Source organism: Arctopsyche grandis, chromosome 12, assembly GCF_051622035.1.
Source record: "Arctopsyche grandis isolate Sample6627 chromosome 12, ASM5162203v2, whole genome shotgun sequence".
In the NCBI taxonomy this organism is placed as follows: domain Eukaryota; kingdom Metazoa; phylum Arthropoda; class Insecta; order Trichoptera; family Hydropsychidae; genus Arctopsyche; species Arctopsyche grandis.
This window is the reverse complement of record NC_135366.1, coordinates 23,382,676-23,401,391: the sequence shown is the minus strand read 5'-3', so window position 1 is coordinate 23,401,391 and position 18,716 is coordinate 23,382,676. Positions and strand designations below refer to the sequence as shown.

Below are 18,716 nucleotides of genomic sequence, written 5' to 3'. Positions count from 1 at the left end.
AAAAAAAGGTTTGCTAGTTTCAGCGGCACGCACTATACCCAAAGCGACAATATAGTAGAGGAATACAGTGCGTTCGAATAAAATTTGCATATACAACCAGATAAAAAATGTAACCGGTTCGAGCCGGAATATCGCGCAGATGAAGCCTTATCGACCGACGACGGCCGCCTGTTGAACTCGCAAAACACGAGCGAAATTGTAAAATAAACAATAATCTATGCAAATTCGAATTATCACCAATCTCGGTGTGTGTTTATGTGTGTATTTATGTGCTTGTTTGTGTTTAATTTTCATTGAAGACAATGCATTTTCGTCAATGATTTCCGTCAACGAGGTCACCGGCGAATTTGACCCTCCTAGTTTTGTATTCAAAACTGGCATAACTGGCACACGAAACGACACGACACGTCTTTGGAGTGTGTGCTCCAGTTGGAACATTTTAATCCGAGTGAAAAGCTTTGAACTGGGACGAAATGCTATCCCGTTTAACCCTTTTGGAGTTCAATTTACAAAAAAAAAAAAAAACTTTTTATCGTAGAATTGTTTTTGAAATACATAAAGCCATTTGAAATAGGACCATTATTACACGATGGAATTTAAACTTCTATGGTTTACAAGTTCTGAAGGTACATTCGTCAAAGGAGACAGGTCTCAAATTGTAAGACAAGATTGTGTCCTCATTTCCTCGATTGACGTCGTTCAAAGTGAATCTAAATAACACGGTCAATACCAGGTATCGTAATAATTCTACTTATTCACAATACGACTCGATTGCACGAATTTACCAAGCATGAGGTTTTTGAATCATATCTGGGTCGTTTAGGTCAAAATTTAAATTAATCACATACAGCATTTATTTCATTTGATAGAATTCTATAATATAATTAAGGAAACATAAAACTTGCACACTCGACGGTTTTTCAAAAACTGCACAACTTCAAGGTATGAAAAAATCAACTACTATCTAGGCCCAATCACATCGTTCTGCGAAATTCAATTTGGAGCTGATGTTATATTTATCCGTTTGATAAAAGTGCAATAAGCGCACATTACAGGTATATTTGTACATACCGGTCACAAAACCGGTCACGCACGCGAGCAAAATGAACAGATGCTAAATGAAGATTTCCCGTGACCAGGTCATAAAACGGCGACACACAACACATACCCGGAGGTGTCCAAACGAAGACCCAATGTAAATACATAATTGGTGAAAATCAATAATTTGCAATGAATTCCGTAAGGGATTAGAGCAGAGTGAACGGAAAATTTTGAACGCTCACACATCGAATTAGCAAAGCGACAACACACCTGAACCGGCTGCTGACTCACGCAACAAATTAACGGTGATTCATGCAACGTCGATGAGGAGAGACCACTTGTCTGGTAAGAGACGATAGGTAACAGTTGAAAGTTCAACTTTTACCAGGCGAGGTCGCGGTCAGCGTCGAAACCACCGAAATAGTATTGTTTTCGAATCTTTCCTTACCATTCATATACGAGACATAACCTAAAATAATAAACATGTGGTAGTGGTTGATATCACGCAGTGCATGCTAAAAATCAACTCATTGTAAACTTATTAGTCGATTACCGATTTCAGTGAATAGTATAAAATTAATTATTTTTTAAAAATAATTAATGATCCAAAAGATAGGCCAACGTCAGTTCACACCATTAATTTTACGACTCAGGAGGTCCACACAGAACCTCCACTTGATCAAGAGTCTCCGTCCACCGTGTGGATCCTCCTTTTAAAAACAGGTAGCCGAGTGTATAGACATGCTGTAGTCCGAACAACCCCGGCATTCCCCATAAACTAGGAATTCCCTACTAATTCGGAATTTTCCATAAATGCCCACTACAAACTCGGAATTAGCCACTTTACATTGGTCCGGAATTTCTACGATACAATACTATAAAATATATATTTTTAATGCTACTGTTATAAAAGAAAGCCTGTATTAAAGTATTCCGGTATTATTGTATGACCATTTTAATGTAATATCAAGACCAAGTTTTTGTGTTTTAAAGCAAATTAAGTAAGCTCTTAACTTTTTACAAAAAAGAAAATATCATTTACAAAGATTCATCGAATGCATCATTGCTACCATTGAATATCATTAGAATTAACAACAATTTCTTTAACGAAATTTATACAAAATTTCAAACATTTTTCACTCTATTGAACGATATATTTTATTTTTATTACATCAATTAATCATGCACACTCGCCTAACAGATTGCTCCAAAGTGACGAGTGTGCTAAATAGATTAAACTCAAGAAATAAATATTATTTTTAATACATAACTATTACATAAATCGAAACCATTATTGCAAACATCGTATACAATACAATCAATAACATTTTCATGCAACAATACGAATTTATATACAGTAAACATCCACAGAGACATACATGGAGAAACCTGGCAAAACATGAGATATAACTCAAGATTTCGCGAGAGAAATGGGGAGGAAAAGCCAATTTTGCAGGAATCGTTTTAATGAAAATCAGAAAAATTTGCAAACTTTGATAAGAAACGACCGACCTGGTTACAAACCAAGATCTGGCCAGCAGCAACCAGTGTGACTCGAACTCACAACCACACTGACCATAGCAAGACATACTAACCACTAGTCCATGCTGCTATATATTGATAAATTCGTTTTTGAAGAGTGTATGTATAAATGATTAAGTTGGTATGCTTGGGTCGATTTTATGTTTACATATGCATGTTGGTATTTAATGTTTACATAGGCAAGTTGACAGTTCGTTTTTGCGCATCGATAAAAACTATAGAGCACTAAACGAGTCTCATTGATCTGCACCACGTGTCCCTTTTACGAATTGAATCATTCATATATGTATGTTTAAATATTATTGTTACGCTAATCATATAGAGTTAATCTCGGCTTTTTAACGATTTTAAGACGATAAATTTCCGTTTTCTTGCGGAATAGATTTAGCGCGTTATTTGAGTAGTTTTACGTCAAAAAATAATTTTGTAATTTTCAGCATTATCTATTACATATTATTACAGCCATGACCCCAAAAGAGGTACACAAGCAGGTTGAATGTCACTAATAAAAAATATTTTTGTCAACATCTGATTAGTAAGCACTCGTGCTTACACAGCTCGATAAAAACTAAAAACAATGTATCAGTGCTTCCCTGTATGGAACACTTCGGTGGTAAAAAAAAACATACATACATACATAGTAGTAGTAGTAGTATGTAATAAAATACTAGACAAGTAGTACAACCGGCGTTCGTTATCAAAAACATATTCGTCATACCATACACAGTAATTCTACCAGTTGATAAGGTGCCGCAAGCCGGGCAAAATAGCATCGTGTGCTTATCGATGTAAAAACCACATTGTTGTTGGTCTCCCGCGAGGATTGGACGACAGGCTCTCTCGTCCAGTCTCCGTGGGTCCTTGGCCCGTTTGTTTTCGAATTTCGACATATCGTATTGACCCGGTCTCAAATGGGTCGAGGTTGAGCCGAAACGTTGTTGCGCTTGTCGAAAACGTAAGTCGATATATGCACATAAAATTAAACGTGGCAAGTCGTAGATGATGGCTGTATAATCAGCTCACGAGATTGCAGAAGGAAGTCGACGATAACAATCGCGACATATGACACGCATTAAATCAAATTATGTAGTTCACTACTACTTACACGTGTATGTAAGATGCGAGATAGATATCGTTCAGAGAATTTGATACGGTTTTGAGAATTGCGCTTCATTTGGAGGCATGGTTTTTCAATCGGACGCACAATCGGACACACAAATGCAGATAAGGAGTGCTATTTTAAAATGAATACTAGCGCTTCTCGATTTTAAATAAAATTACGTCAGTGTGACAGGTGAAATCGGCAGTTCGCATGGGGTCAATCATAACAGACAATGACATCAGTCGAATAGTCATCAGCTCGTTGTTTCCTTTCGGATGACGATTCAATCCCATAAGCTAAAAAATACATACATCATACGTGCCATGACCGGAATATTCCCAAGTATACATATATGTATGTACTAACAATTTTTCGAACATAACAGTACATAGAATACAAAGACATCTATGGACATCAAAAAATTCAACATCGAAGGAAACAGCCAATTAGCGAGAAACACATTATTGATAACATTTATAAGATTCAACAAATTCTATATGCTAATAACTCGAATTTGCGAGACTGGGGGAACTTGAAAATTTCATTTCGACTGTGCATAGTCTCATACACCCATTTTTTTTTTATTATTTCGCAATTCATCCATACAGTGGTTAGCGTATAATGCTAACAACTGAGGGGTCACAGGTTCGATGCCTGATCCAGTGTTGCTGGCCAGACCTTGGATATATGTGACTCCAGGTGGATCGTTTTCTATGAGAGTTTGACAATTTGCTTGATTTCATTATTGAAACGGTTCCTACCAAATTACCCACCTACTATTATTTGAATTTAATTTCAAATTTATGATAATATTGCAACGTAAAAATAAGGTAATTGGCGGTTTACTAGCACTGATCACCTGATCTCGAGTTCGCGCCAAAAAAATGCCTAAACGTATAAACGAGCCGAATACAACAACCAATAAGGTCTCGCAACCCATCGACCAGTGACCTCTCTGTATTGAGAGTACCCGCTGGATATAAATATTAGGCGGTTTTGGTCCGTGCTTCATTTGGAGCTGGCCGACGAATCAAGAACAATAAACTACCTCTACCACACTACTGCAATCTTTTACTCCAATGTACCAAGTCAGCCATAGGCGTCACCTTGGGCATGGTAAAAAAATAAGCTATATACAAGTATACGGTGAAGCGACGATAGGAAGCAAAGAACATTACTTTCAAGACAGCCTTTCGAATGCTAAAAAATATTGAGAGTTAAGAACCACTGTCTAGCATCATGAGCCACTTCTGCAGTAGCGCCTCAGTTTCGGCAGGCTATATGTGTGTACAAACGACCGAACGACCTAAATAATAGCGTAATAGATAAAATATGGTAAATACACACGAGCGGAGCGTTTCATTATCGTAGTTTCACCTAAAACACAATTAATTGTACAACACAACAGCAGCGGACGATAATATCTATAATATAATAATTGCAAATGGTATTATTACATATGCAGAGCACTGCCAGCGCGATATACAATTTCTACAGATACATAGAAAGAGAGTGCGAACATAATAATAACAAAACGGCGTATGCTTATCACGTCTCGGTGACGTACGACGTCGTAACGCCATACCTAATCGTGGAATTACAAATAAGCGATGGAAAATTTCGAAAATTCGCCGTTTCGATTCGGCGATGAGGTGTTCCCTTCTCGGGCGGGGGAGGGGGGGGGGAGTGGGGCTTTGAGCAAAAATGATCCTTTGGGTTTCGGATGGAGGCTTGCATCCGGGCGAAAATCGCGTGAGTCCGCGAGCGAGATAACAGGTATCGACGATAATGTAGATGCGATCGCGAGCATCGACGGCTAACATCTATGGTTAAATTAAAAACAAAATCGAACGTATACAATTTTATCTGAATGAGCGATTGTTCAATTTTGCAATTTCGGATAAGAATTGGCAAATTCGGCGTTTCTTTCCGGCCACCTTTGTATATTATGTCATGAAACGAATTGACCTTTTGAGCTTCGCTCGCAGCGAGTGCGGACTTTAAACAGTTAAAATCTCTTGACAAATAATTCAGTCGAATCTTATTGTAACGAACTTATTAAACTGTTGCGTATTGTTGAATACTCGCGACGAAAATAAAATTAAAAATACTGGCAATTTTGGTAATCGGTAAAGCGGAATAAGACTAAAATAATTATCATATACATATACAGTCCCTGACCAGAATATTACGCCACCCCTCTCGAGATGCGTTTGGGTAAATTTGTCACGGTCGTAAATAACTCATTATGGGAACTTTTGGCCTCATTTTTTTTGTGATCTTATCCTTAAATGCAACTCTATTCACTAGCAAAAAATATCGGTGGATTATCCCTCAAAAGGTCTTCAAAAACAAAAGAAAGATGTTTGAAATCGGTTTGCGTCTGAATTTTGTTCAATATTGACGTGCGTTTCCATTAAAATCATTCATTATTTTGTGAAAAGCACTGTGTTCTTTTCTCTTTTACTGCAACTTTATCATATTTCTAAGGTAAGTTGGTATATAATATCTCGAAATTTTACTTTGTTTTATGATTTAAATTGCGTGTAAAACTTTTATTGGATTTTTTTAGATGGGTAGAAAATTAGATCTTTCTAAAGAAAAAATTGCAAGCATTACATCATTATTAAATACAGGAAAGTTTTCTCAAAACAAAATCGCGACAATGGAGGGTGTTAGTAGGGCGTCTATTAGAAAAATAAAACAAAATCTGCAGACTGATTGCGACCCCACACTCAGTCGGCGAGCTAATAGTGGTACTAAAAAAAAATTTGGCCCTCGTGTGGATCGAAAAATCGCCAGGCTTGTTTCCAAGAATCGATTTAATACAAAAAAAAGTATTCAATAACAATTAAAGGACGAAAACGTGAAATATCTACGTCGACAGTACGACAACGTTTGGTCAAATATTAATCACATATTAATGATTTTGTAAATTTAGTCTAATTTCATAATTCTTTTTTTTTCATATTAAATTACCAGTTTCCAATCATCCAGAGAGAAGTGTTGATGCTGTCTGGCCCAATTTAAACGAGATTTTCGCATTATTTTGGTCAACATTGACTTCTTTGCAGGTCGCCGTACTTTCAATCCAGCTTGGACCAAACGATGTCGTACTGTCGACGTAGATATTTCACGTTTTCGTCCTTTAATTGTTGTTGAATACTTTTTTTTGTATTAAATCGATTCTTGGAAACAAGCCTGGCGATTTTTCGATCCACACGAGGGCCAAGTTTTTTTTAGTACCACTATTAGCTCGCCGACTGAGTGTGGGGTCGCAATCAGTCTGCAGATTTTGTTTTATTTTTCTAATAGACGCCCTACTAACACCCTCCATTGTCGCGATTTTGTTTTGAGAAAACTTTCCTGTATTTAATAATGATGTAATGCTTGCAATTTTTTCTTTAGAAAGATCTAATTTTCTACCCATCTAAAAAAATCGAATAAAAGTTTTACACGCAATTTAAATCATAAAACAAAGTAAAATTTTGAGATATTATATACCAACTTACCTTAGAAATATGATAAAGTTGCAGTAAAAGAGAAAAAAACACAGTGCTTTTCACAAAATAATGAATGATTTTAATGGAAACGCACGTCAATATTGAACAAAATTCAGACGCAAACCGATTTCAAACATCTTTCTTTTGTTTTTGAAGACCTTTTGAGGGATAATCCACCGATATTTTTTGCTAGTGAATAGAGTTGCATTTAAGGATAAGATCACAAAAAAAATGAGGCCAAAAGTTCCCATAATGAGTTATTTACGACCGTGACAAATTTACCCAAACGCATCTCGAGAGGGGTGGCGTAATATTCTGGTCAGGGACTGTATATGATATGTACAAAAAGTAATGGAAAGCTGTATGCTCGACATATCGAGAAGAGGTAGAAATGGAATACGAGGGAGAGAAGTATGACAAGGATAGTTGATACAGTGGAGAGTTAAGAGATTGAAATGGCAGTGGACGGGTCACAAAAAAGTGCTAGAATAGTACCCAAAAGAATGTAAAAGAAAGATCGCAAAGATAGGTGGATGAAAGTAGAAGAATGGATGAGATTAGTGGAAAACAGAAACGAATTAAAACGTGTTGGAAAGGTCTTTATCCAGCAGTGGATGGTAAATAGCTGTAAATTATGATGATGAGACGATGTAAGTATGTACAGTTGAATGAAAACATCGTAAAATTGGTGTTTATAAAAACCCCAAGTTTAGAAAAATATATATATATGCAAGTATAGGAAGCCGTCCCATGCAACGTTTGACAAAAATGACTAAACAATGATCATGTTTACAAATCATGGCCGCAATTTTTTTGATATGTATCTATCTTTCATCGTTAACATCTGTACATTCTCCCACCATTATTAACCTTTTTGTATAACCTCAAATACGTACATATATGTATATGTATGTATATAACCAGTAGAGACTCACTGGTGGATCTACATATGTAGATCCACCAATATACATAATTAAAAAGCAGCAAACGCTAAGCATCATAAAAAATAAAGTAAAAAGAGCAAACTTTCTTAGAGCGGTAAGCTACAAAGTTTCGTATACAATGTTTGAAGACAAGAACTAATGAGTAATGACCAGAAATTGGCGGACAAGTTTCTTTTGCAAAAAAAAAAAATGGTTCACTATTGTCAACCATTATTTTGCTCTTTTGCTTTGTAGGACAATAATAATTGACAATATTGAACCATGTTTTTTGGGCAAAAGAAATATATCCGCCGATCTCTGGTAATGAGTCATTACTAGAGGTAGGATAGACACAGTGCTATCCATTGTTCCATTGTTGTAAATCCTTTGTTAAAAAGGTTCGGCAAACCTTTAACAATGCATTTACAACCTTTGAACAATACGCGGCACCTTCTGGGTCCGGTGACTAGTCATTACTAATAACAACCAGAAAGATCTAACGACAGCAATGATACAATTAATAAGTCATTTTAGATTTATAAAAAGTCCGATTTATACAACTAAACGCCTTCTGACTATCAACAATGCCATAATTTCCATAACACTGAGACAGGTTCTGAGAGCAAACAACATAATCAATTAACTTACCGGAGTCGATAGTGTGCATGTCTGCGTCCCGCGTTGCCAAACGTTCCCTCGCGCTATGTACCAACACAGCCTGAACATTTTCTGAAATTCGAAAAAAAATCATCGTCAACATTATATAACACAACAATAAATCATCGAGAACCAAAAGGACGGATAAGATAACTATTTACCCAAGTGAAAATGAATTGCTCGATCGTGCAACCGACCAAATTTTCGATACCTTCTAAGACAATGCGAAAGTTCAACAACTTGAGCAAATAGTGACGAGAGAACATATTCAACAGAAAGTTCAAGGTATCGTAACAATGACCTTTACTGCAATATATTTATTCGTTTGTTGGCATAACAATTCAACCTCGGATTGCGTTAGTAAACGAATCTATTGACTAAATATTCATATCCATGGTCTAGTGGCAGCAGTTTGGTCTCCCTATGTTTCAACTGTCCCAATTTTTAAAAATAAAACTAGCGGCCAAACTACGTAATTATAAAGTTATACGTAGAAGGTCCAGATCTGCTCCATGCAACAACTACATTAATAGATTACACCTACTTTATCTCGAATCTCAGGATCCGACTCATCTTAATACCTAGTTGACACGATCCGAGTAGCTTGGACGAGTAACTTACACAGGGAAAGATGGTTTATATGTTTGCTTTTCACATGTGCTGGTTTTTAATGAGAAATACCCCATAAAAGACAAGTAGCAAGATTGTCTCGGTCAGATATCTGCTTGTTTTACGAAAGCTTATAACATAATCCATTCACCGCCACACACAATACTTTACAGGGAGCGAAAAACTATCTCAAATGATCTGAAACTTTCGTGATCATTGCGTCGAGGATCAAGTATTTTGGGGTAGAATAAACATTTACTAGAAATCTAACAACATAGTCACCACATTACATGAGTTCAGCATTAAATCCAATAAGAGATATAAAAAAGACGTCTTAATGTGAAACGTAAAGGAGGTTTGTAATAAATAGCAGACTCGTGGAGAAGTGGAGATATTAAATCTTTCGTCAGTAAACTTAGCTACAAATTCGACAAGCAAACAAGCCAAACGTGACGCACGATGTGTCAACATATTTGCTCGCGAAAAAACAACGCGCGAATCCACATACATACACACACAGACATTCAAACAGGTGATAAATCAATGGCGATGTGTCTTAAGACGGACAAACTAGTGTTTGAGGGTACACACACAAGAGCCCCCATGTACACAAAATCCTGTTCAAATACGAGCAAAATAGTAAAACAATGACGCGTTCGAGAGAATCTCTCGAGAACCAGTTGGATTCGGTTGCGAGCTAACACAGATGATTTTGCACCAATGCACACATATACATATATATAATAATGCAAATAACTTTCGTTTTACGATTCTCGCAAATCGCAAAGTTATGCTCAATTATGTATTTATACGTATGCATATTTCGTTTGTTATTGTTTATCGTGGGTAATTGTACAATAGTGAGAGACGTTATCGACATAGTATGATGGATGTAATCGATTAGTCGGAAACTTATCTGGGTATTATACGTGATGTGACGAATTCTGATAAGAGGATTTGATTTGAAATTCGGACTAAATATAGAATGTGATACTTTGACACGACAAGAAAAAACCAGAGGTTCTAACTTAAGTGCCGGCAAAAAATGCGTCGACTTTGAGATTTGAAAAGATGGAGACTTGCAAAAAAAATCGACATTTTCAATGGGACATTTGAAGTGTGTGAATAAGTACTAACGTGCTTCTCAAACCTTCTTCGGCGTAGAGATAATAATTAAATTGTAATAAGGACCAAATAAATACAATATATTTTAAAAACTTAAATTAGATTTTTCCAATGAATTATAAAAACGAACAAAATAACAATTTCACAGAATCTATACATTTAAAATGCTTAACAATTCTGAAAATAAAACCAAGTAAGCGGGAAATATAATTAATGTGATCAACAAAGGTTAAACGATCATCAAAAATTATACTCAGATCCTTTATCCTAGTTAGCACATCAATTGAATAGGTATGGAGAATAGAATCATTAATTCGTTTAAAAGTTATAAATTGACATTTATCTGGATTTAGGGCAAATTTATTTAATTTGCACCGTTCATGTAATTTATCTAAAAGATTTTGAAGCAATAAAAAATCAGTTGTACATAAAATTTTCATATCATCGGCAAACAAATGAAACAAGAATATCACGATCAAAATATGAACATCATTAATGAATAGAAAAAATGATAATGGTCCAAAATCAGATCCTCGAGGAACACCACTTAGAGGAACAAAATCATTTTAATATTCAGAATTAATTAATTAATAAATAATCTACGATTTGTCAAATGCGACTGATGAATAAATATTCATATAAAAGCTAGCAAAATTTAATAAGGGAAATATGTAATTGCTCAAATTTATTTTATAGGTAACTGTTAAAACCACCAGGCTATCATTTTTTTTAAGATAAGATTTCTTAGAAAAAAATATAATATTAATTTTATAAAAACCATAAAAAAGAAATTTTCAATATGATGCATCATTTCAAACAATGTTTTTTCCTCTTGTAATATAAAACTAAAAACAAACAATTCATAATCAACAATTCTTTTTTTTTATCATATAATTTAAAACATGATGTACGACAACAACACAGCAAACATCCTTGTTTACCAAAGCATTAATTACAAGGAAAGCAGACGCCTCACCCAACTCAACACGTCTTCAGATCAAATACAAAATTCAAGCACAACTTGAGAAACACGCCTGAAAACACACTCAAAAATGCGCAAATTACTAACGCTGGGAATACCACAAGATAGTTCGATTCGACGCAATTAAATTGCCAACCAGCACTACAACCTTGGACTTGAAACCTGACAATTGCAACCGTTGGCCAACGGCCGATCTAACTTTTTTCATACACAATACAAAAAGCAAAACTTAAAAAAAATCAAATTGAACGGAAAAAAACCATTATAAAATCGTATTGTGGGCACGCGACCCGTTGAGTCGCAAATTAGCGAATCACGCGTAGAAATTCGCGCATCTTTCTCGGAACAGACTGGCAACGGCAAACAACAGGTTTTTTCAAATAGCAATTTATTATGTGTGCTTGTGTTATAAAATGATCAGCATACGACATGCAAATGGACAAGCGGTGTCCAAATCCGGGTGGGGTGAGCCGGTCGCAGTCGATCAGGTGAATCAGGTGAGTCACTCCGTGACATCAGCTGCAGAACCACAGATCGGATCACCTGCTGGTAACCATCTAATTGAGAATATGAGCAAACAAAACAAACTTCCACACAGAATTATAAGCACGGTGATGTAATACGCGCTCGAAGCAGCAACGTTACAACTTTCGAGGGGGCAAAAAAGTGCAATACTCGAAAATAATTTTCCTCAATTCCAATTGATATTATGAGGACAAGTTTAAAGGATACTTTAAAACAGAAACAACTAAAAAATAAGCTCTGTATTGCTTGAAATGTAGTAAAGTCGTTCCGGTTGCACCGTTACGAAATAGCGAATTCTCGTACACCAAGGTCGAATCCACTCTCGACGCAAAACGACTGAGCAATTTCAATAAACAAATTAACAACCGGTACACATTTTGAAAACATGTTAATTCTCTTTGTTCAGAACGGGAAGAACTACCCGCATCTGGTATTTATTGCATGTTGAATATTTAAATCGAAACGGGCACACACACCATAAATATTGATAGCAGGGGCATCCCTGACCTTGGGGGAAACCCCAACGGTCGACAGCACAAACTCCTTGAAATTTTGCACAAATTCCAACGAACGAACGGGTAATAGCTGACAGGTGAAAAATTTCGAAGCGTGTCAATTGTGGTAATTACATCCGCAAGCGCTAACGAATACTATGACGTGAGTCACGGGAGGCGCCGTGTCATAAAATTTGAGAGTCAGCTAACGATTCGTAAGCATTTCACATCCTTCTCGATGCAAGTTTTTGATTGAATAGATTTCTGCCAAAACCCGACGCAAATTCGAGTAAAAAGGTCACTTGATCGCAGTAAGAGTGTGACCTTTACTAGCACCGCACACTGACGTCAAGAGTATTAAATGGCACAGCTGTGTCATAGTCGATGTCATATGCATATTCACATCTAGTGAACAGGTACATGTCCGATATTCAGTGGCGTAGAAATTTCAAACGTCACATTTGCCAATACGTGTTAGATGTAAACAAAAACTAGCTGCTTCTTCTTAAAGAGGACGCAGTTCTGCAAAAAGATCCGTGAAGTTGCGGTTGTTAAAATATTACTCATGTGGGTCGATCTTTTCTGTAGAATTTTGTACATCCAAGTAATAATCGATTTCAAGCACTACTGCATTGCATTACCAAGAATATATACACAATTTAGTATGAAATTGCTTGCAATGTAAGAATATTTCTCAATTGTTTTTTTTTCCTTTTGTAGGAAATGAATATAAATGGAATAAAACAATCATTATGATTAATTTCTTAACGTTAATTAACACAGTCAGATAAAATCTGGTTTTGATTAACATGCAAATAATCTAGAAAGGGGAATGTTTCTAAAATTAAACCAGGATTTAATACCCATCCTACAAATCAAATGATCATTTTATGGCTTTCCCATGAATGTCCAATTAGATGCAAACCTTGCATCTTTGATGGCACAGCCCCCGTAGTTTATACCAATTGACCTGCAACTAATCGGTCTGCTATCCAGGACACTGTGCTTTTATCTAGATCCATCATTGCTACATGACCTGTCAAATCAAAATCATTCAATTTGATAAATGTACATATGTATTAACATATTGAGCACACCTCTCGAAGAAAGATAAGATAAGATTAGCAATAAATAAGACGTAGTATACTACCCGGGAGAATCAAATTTTGAAGTACAGTACTTGAATACATATCAACCGTATGATTCAGATCAAAAATGCACTGCAAATTATTTCCAAACCAATGATGGCAAAGTTTGATCAACGTGATTAAGACTTCTAGACCCAGAAGATATAAGATACATATCAAGTTTAACATGAAAATGGTTCAAAAAGTTCCTATTGAAAACGTGGCCACCATTCGGAACGGTACAGGAGAGGAATGTACACACACACACCCAGGCCAGACACACCGAAATATTCGGGCTGGAGACTTCAGGTCGGGATGGACGACTGGGTGGCCGCGTTACGAAAACGTTGGCGCCAGGTTCTAACACCGGAGGGGGACACGCCGAGTTCACCTGGCCAGACGTTGGGTTACCTGCTGAGCTCCTTTCACCGGTTAACGGAAAACCACTACAAAAACAGACACATACACACACACACACCTGTGTACGAGCATACAGGTATGAGCTTCTTTCGAAAGACGTCGTCTGCCTTGACGACAGACGGACGGACCCGACCCGAAACGTTGCGGTCGTCGATTCTCGCTAAAAAGTTGTCAATTCACGAGGAATACCAAACAACAACAACGACGACGACGAGCGCTTCTTAGAATTAGCCGTGCGGAGCTGGGTGGGGGTATATATTCTCGGTACTGCTCGAACTTCCGAGTCAATTGCGGTTTTATTGGACGGTGATGTCATATGGAGAGGACGATGCTATGGTTTAAAATTTATTCCGACTCCGAATGCGTGGGTTCGGTCTGATTTTTGTTTTGTGTATCCATTTCATATTTTCCACCGCAATGCACGAAGGGCCCATTGTATTGCGCAATGGGCGACCGAACTGCTTATTCGAGACACAGATGTTTCTCAAAATTTTACAAAAATTATCTGTTGATTTGAGAATTCGAAATCATTTTAAGACAATAGATTAGAAATATGTACTACGTCTGTCTAAAACTAAACCAATTGATTTTCACCTCCAATTTAAATATTCCAAAAAATACAAATGGAGGACTAACACTTGGAAGGCTTTTCATTTATTTTTAATCAAAATACGAATACATACAATATTTCAATATTAACAAAACTATACATTACATATGTATTTGTTATTTCAACAAAAATAAACGTTTCTAAATAAAATGGAAGACACGACTTACTTTAAGATACAATCTATTAAGCCTGGATTAATTTGTATTGACATACATACATATGTATACTTTAAAAATGTTATCCGAAGTAGAGCTGGGTACTTTCACTAGTATTTCCCTAATAGTAATAACTAAGCTTCGGCGCGACAGTGCTATTTTCCAGAAAAGAGGGTTTGCCCAGTGTCAACCTACAAAGCTTGAGAGCAAAATAAAAGGTCAACAATAGTGAACCCATCTTGCACGCTGAGCGCCGATCTATGGTAATAAAACACTCAAACGTACGGTACGGCACGCTTGGGTGGACTACAGTTGTTTTAGGTGCGTCTTCGTGTAATTGTTATTTCACACCATCTTATTATTTTATTTCGTTATTTCGAGTTTCTTCTAATGTTTTTCAAATATGGGAATCACCGTTATCAATCACTGTCAAATCGGTGTGAATCTTCTTCTTACTGTGCCAAATCCGTATTCGGACGTAGATGACTACTATTGGCAAACATTATTGACAACCCGTTCAAATTCTGCCTTATCAAGGGCAAGCCGAAACAATTTTTCGAGTCCGAGTCCCATCCATATATCAATAAAAGGATAAAATATCACTGAAAACACTGAGTTTTGCCAAGGATTGCGATGGCACTGATTAAACGTGCAAGCACATTATTTGGATGTGCAAAACTATCTGCATTTCGTGTGTCTGTACCTTAACAGTCAGTCCACAAGTTATGCTTAAGATGTATAAAAATATAACAAATAAAACTATTGTTATTTCCAATGATTACAATAAAGGACGGAGGGTTATTTGAACAAGAAGATCTTTAACTTCTTAGAAAAACCTTTTTTTGGCTCTCTTATTTTGAAAACTGTTGTAACGGTTTATTGCTATTTGCCACTATCCTAATGACTAACCGATGTCTAATTATAATAAACCAAATCCACTGTCAAACCTATGGCGATACAAAGATAAGATATCACTGAAAACACCCCAGTAGATGAGTTTTGCCAAGGATCACGATGATATGGATTAGGCGTGCTAGTGTTTTTTTTACATGTGAATAGCTGTCAGGTGCCGCGTACCACTCTGTATGTCTGCACCTTAATTAAGATCTTACAATATAAAACGCTTGTTTTAAACCAAACCCAAAGGTGCTATATACATATACTGGAAAACAAAAGACCTTCTTGTAAGGGCCCGTGAAGTGTCCCAAATTTGAGAACCGATGAGACTTCAACCGTTACGCGACCGCGAGACGCTGATCGATGCAGTCGGAATTTGTACCGCAGCAACCCTCGCGTTGCTCCAATGTCTCGTCTTGGGACCATTGCGCAATTTTAGGCGTGGCGCAAAACTTGGGAAGCACTCGCTAACTCGAGCTAATAAACGGACAATAAATATTCATAGCGATTATTACGCGAACACTCTTCACCATACACATACAAACGACACATGTGTAGCAACACTGCAACACGCAATCGAACGCGGAAATGGAAATGAGCATACATAATTTCGGCACTTGACTTCCTCAGAACACATATTATCAATTCAATCTATGTAAGTGTACATTTGTGATCATTTTTAGTTTTATTTATTTTTTAAATCAATGTAAAATATATAATATACGTCAAAGTATGATACACAGAATAATATTACATATGTACATATAACAACAGATGTTTCGAAACAATAATATGAAGCAAATGCAAAGAAGAGCATTTTAAATGTGTCACTAATGTCCGACAAGTAATGAATGTCCAATTGAATTTATCTATAATTGGTATGGACATTGTCTTGCACTCTTCTAATCCTCCTAAATATTTTTATATCAAATTAATAAGACCGAACTGATGAAGCAATTTGAGAAACCCTCTACAACTGGTTTGTTTGCAAAATTACACAAGGGGGGCGGGGAGAAAACATACTACTATCTTACAACAAGTTTTACCAAGTTATAGGTGCATTCGAAAATGGGATATTCCAATCTCGGGGCTTCTTCCATAATCCTACCTCAACCTAAGCCTCAACAAAATATAAATTGCAGTAATACTCTCCAACAGCATGGTACATTTTCAATATTGCGCAGAAGGGAGAGTGTTGGTAAGGACACAATTTTCCTACAGATATTTCCAGTGCAGATACCTATCGTAGCAGTATAGCTCGGTGGTGGCGTAAATGATAAACACCAAAGTTCTCGAGTTCGAGCCCTGGATTGACCTCGATATAAAAGAATTTCTTCTGAGTATTTTCTGTAATGCTGCCGGTCAGACTTGAATATTTGGGACTCCAAGTCGATCGTTCCCTATCAGAGTTAGCCAATTTACTTGATTTCATTGTCGAAACGGTTCCTCGTCAAATTACCAAAACCATCCTATCCTACCTACTATTTGTATACAATTTAATTATATTTAAAATCACGTAAAAAAAGTATTTACGACCAATTTTGCGACCAAATTTCGATCCGCGCGAGCAGTTATCCTGTTGCGATTCACAATTGACAAGTAGCCCGTTTACCAGAAGACCGCGGGGAAAATGGGTAGATGAAACTAGGGAAATGTGTGGAGTGAGATGGATGAGAATTGCGCAAAACAGAGACGAATGGAAGCGTGTTGGAGAGGCCTTCATTCAGCAGTGGATGGCGAATGGCTGTAGGAGATTTTCTGTAGGACTTGTGAGAGGCTTAGTGGTATCGAATGTCAAGATCTACGGGGAACGATCGTTCTTTCGTTCGGTTCGAAGGTGGATAGCAATGTTGGCAGAGCAGTTTATTGGCATGCGTGAGGTATGCGATGTGTATCAGTGTGTGTGTGTGCGGTTGGGGAAGCCGAGGCGCGAGACGCAGACGCCGGGCGTCTCGGCCAAAGCCGAAGGTCGCCTCGCGCCTAACAACTATCACCAGTTGTTCTCCAACACCCAGCCAAACCGGCACTCGAGACTAGTTCATCATCATCATCGCAGATGGATAACCTCAAAATGTATTCCAATACTTCCTTTCCAATGAAAACAATACAACAACACTTGTAGAATTTGCAGTGGACTAGTGAAACCGACGATAGTGCTTGAACAGTGAACGTCAAACACTTCTCAGGCCACTCCTACGGCTCAAACGTCCTCTCCAATCTCGCAAGATCGAATCAAACTTTTACCTGTTGGTTCGATTATTCGTATGTTTTAAACTGCAGGTGTAAACTAGTCGGCAAGCAAGTGGGCAGAGCAAATGCCTCAATGACGATGCACACTTTGAATCCATTGAGAACATTTTAGTAAACTTGATCTTGCTTTTCTGGTCAGACGCGATTTAAGATATCGTACTACTTTGAATGATAAATTCTCATTTTTTTAAACAAAATTTGATCAAACTATCCAATTAAAAATCTGGACGACAGATGAAGGAATGACGCAATCACACAACATATTGCAAGTGCTTGCACTTACTTGCTGAACTAAAAAGCCAACAAAAAAGTTGTTTTGTAAAGGAAATTCGTCACAGTTCTCTCTGATAATGAGCTTAATTAATTAACAGTTAGCTTTTAAATTAATATGCTTGTGACTCAAATAAATATCATACTCAAAACAGCAATTCCACTTAAGCCGGAATTTCCAAATCGTTAAAATTTCGATACACCCCACTTTTGCACGACAAGACAAGTAATCTTATTGGTTTAGTTTTCCTCGTACGCACTTGCGTGCCAACTTTCATAAATAAAAACATTACCTTAGGCATTATTAATAAAGCACCAGATTGAATTTTCAAGTTGCGAAGACTTAACGACCATCAAAACAGAATGACCTACTTCATACAAGCAAAATAAACATATAGTAATAGATAGTAAGACAACAAACAATAGCGAGAATAGCGCGAAGAGTTATTCTAAGCATTTTCACCAGCTAACAATAATATTATAG

General features: G+C 36.9%; 1 protein-coding gene across 2 annotated transcripts in view; it reads right to left on the bottom strand.

Moving 5' to 3' along the window:
* The window catches only part of shn (zinc finger protein schnurri), a 66,881-nt gene that overhangs the window by 34,807 nt on the left and 13,358 nt on the right, over window positions 1–18,716 (bottom strand). For both annotated transcript variants that reach the window (XM_077442784.1, XM_077442785.1), the window contains exon 2: window positions 8,760–8,840. In XM_077442784.1, coding sequence (XP_077298910.1) covers window positions 8,760–8,840 — 81 coding nt within the window. The remainder of the gene's footprint in view (window positions 1–8,759; window positions 8,841–18,716) is intronic.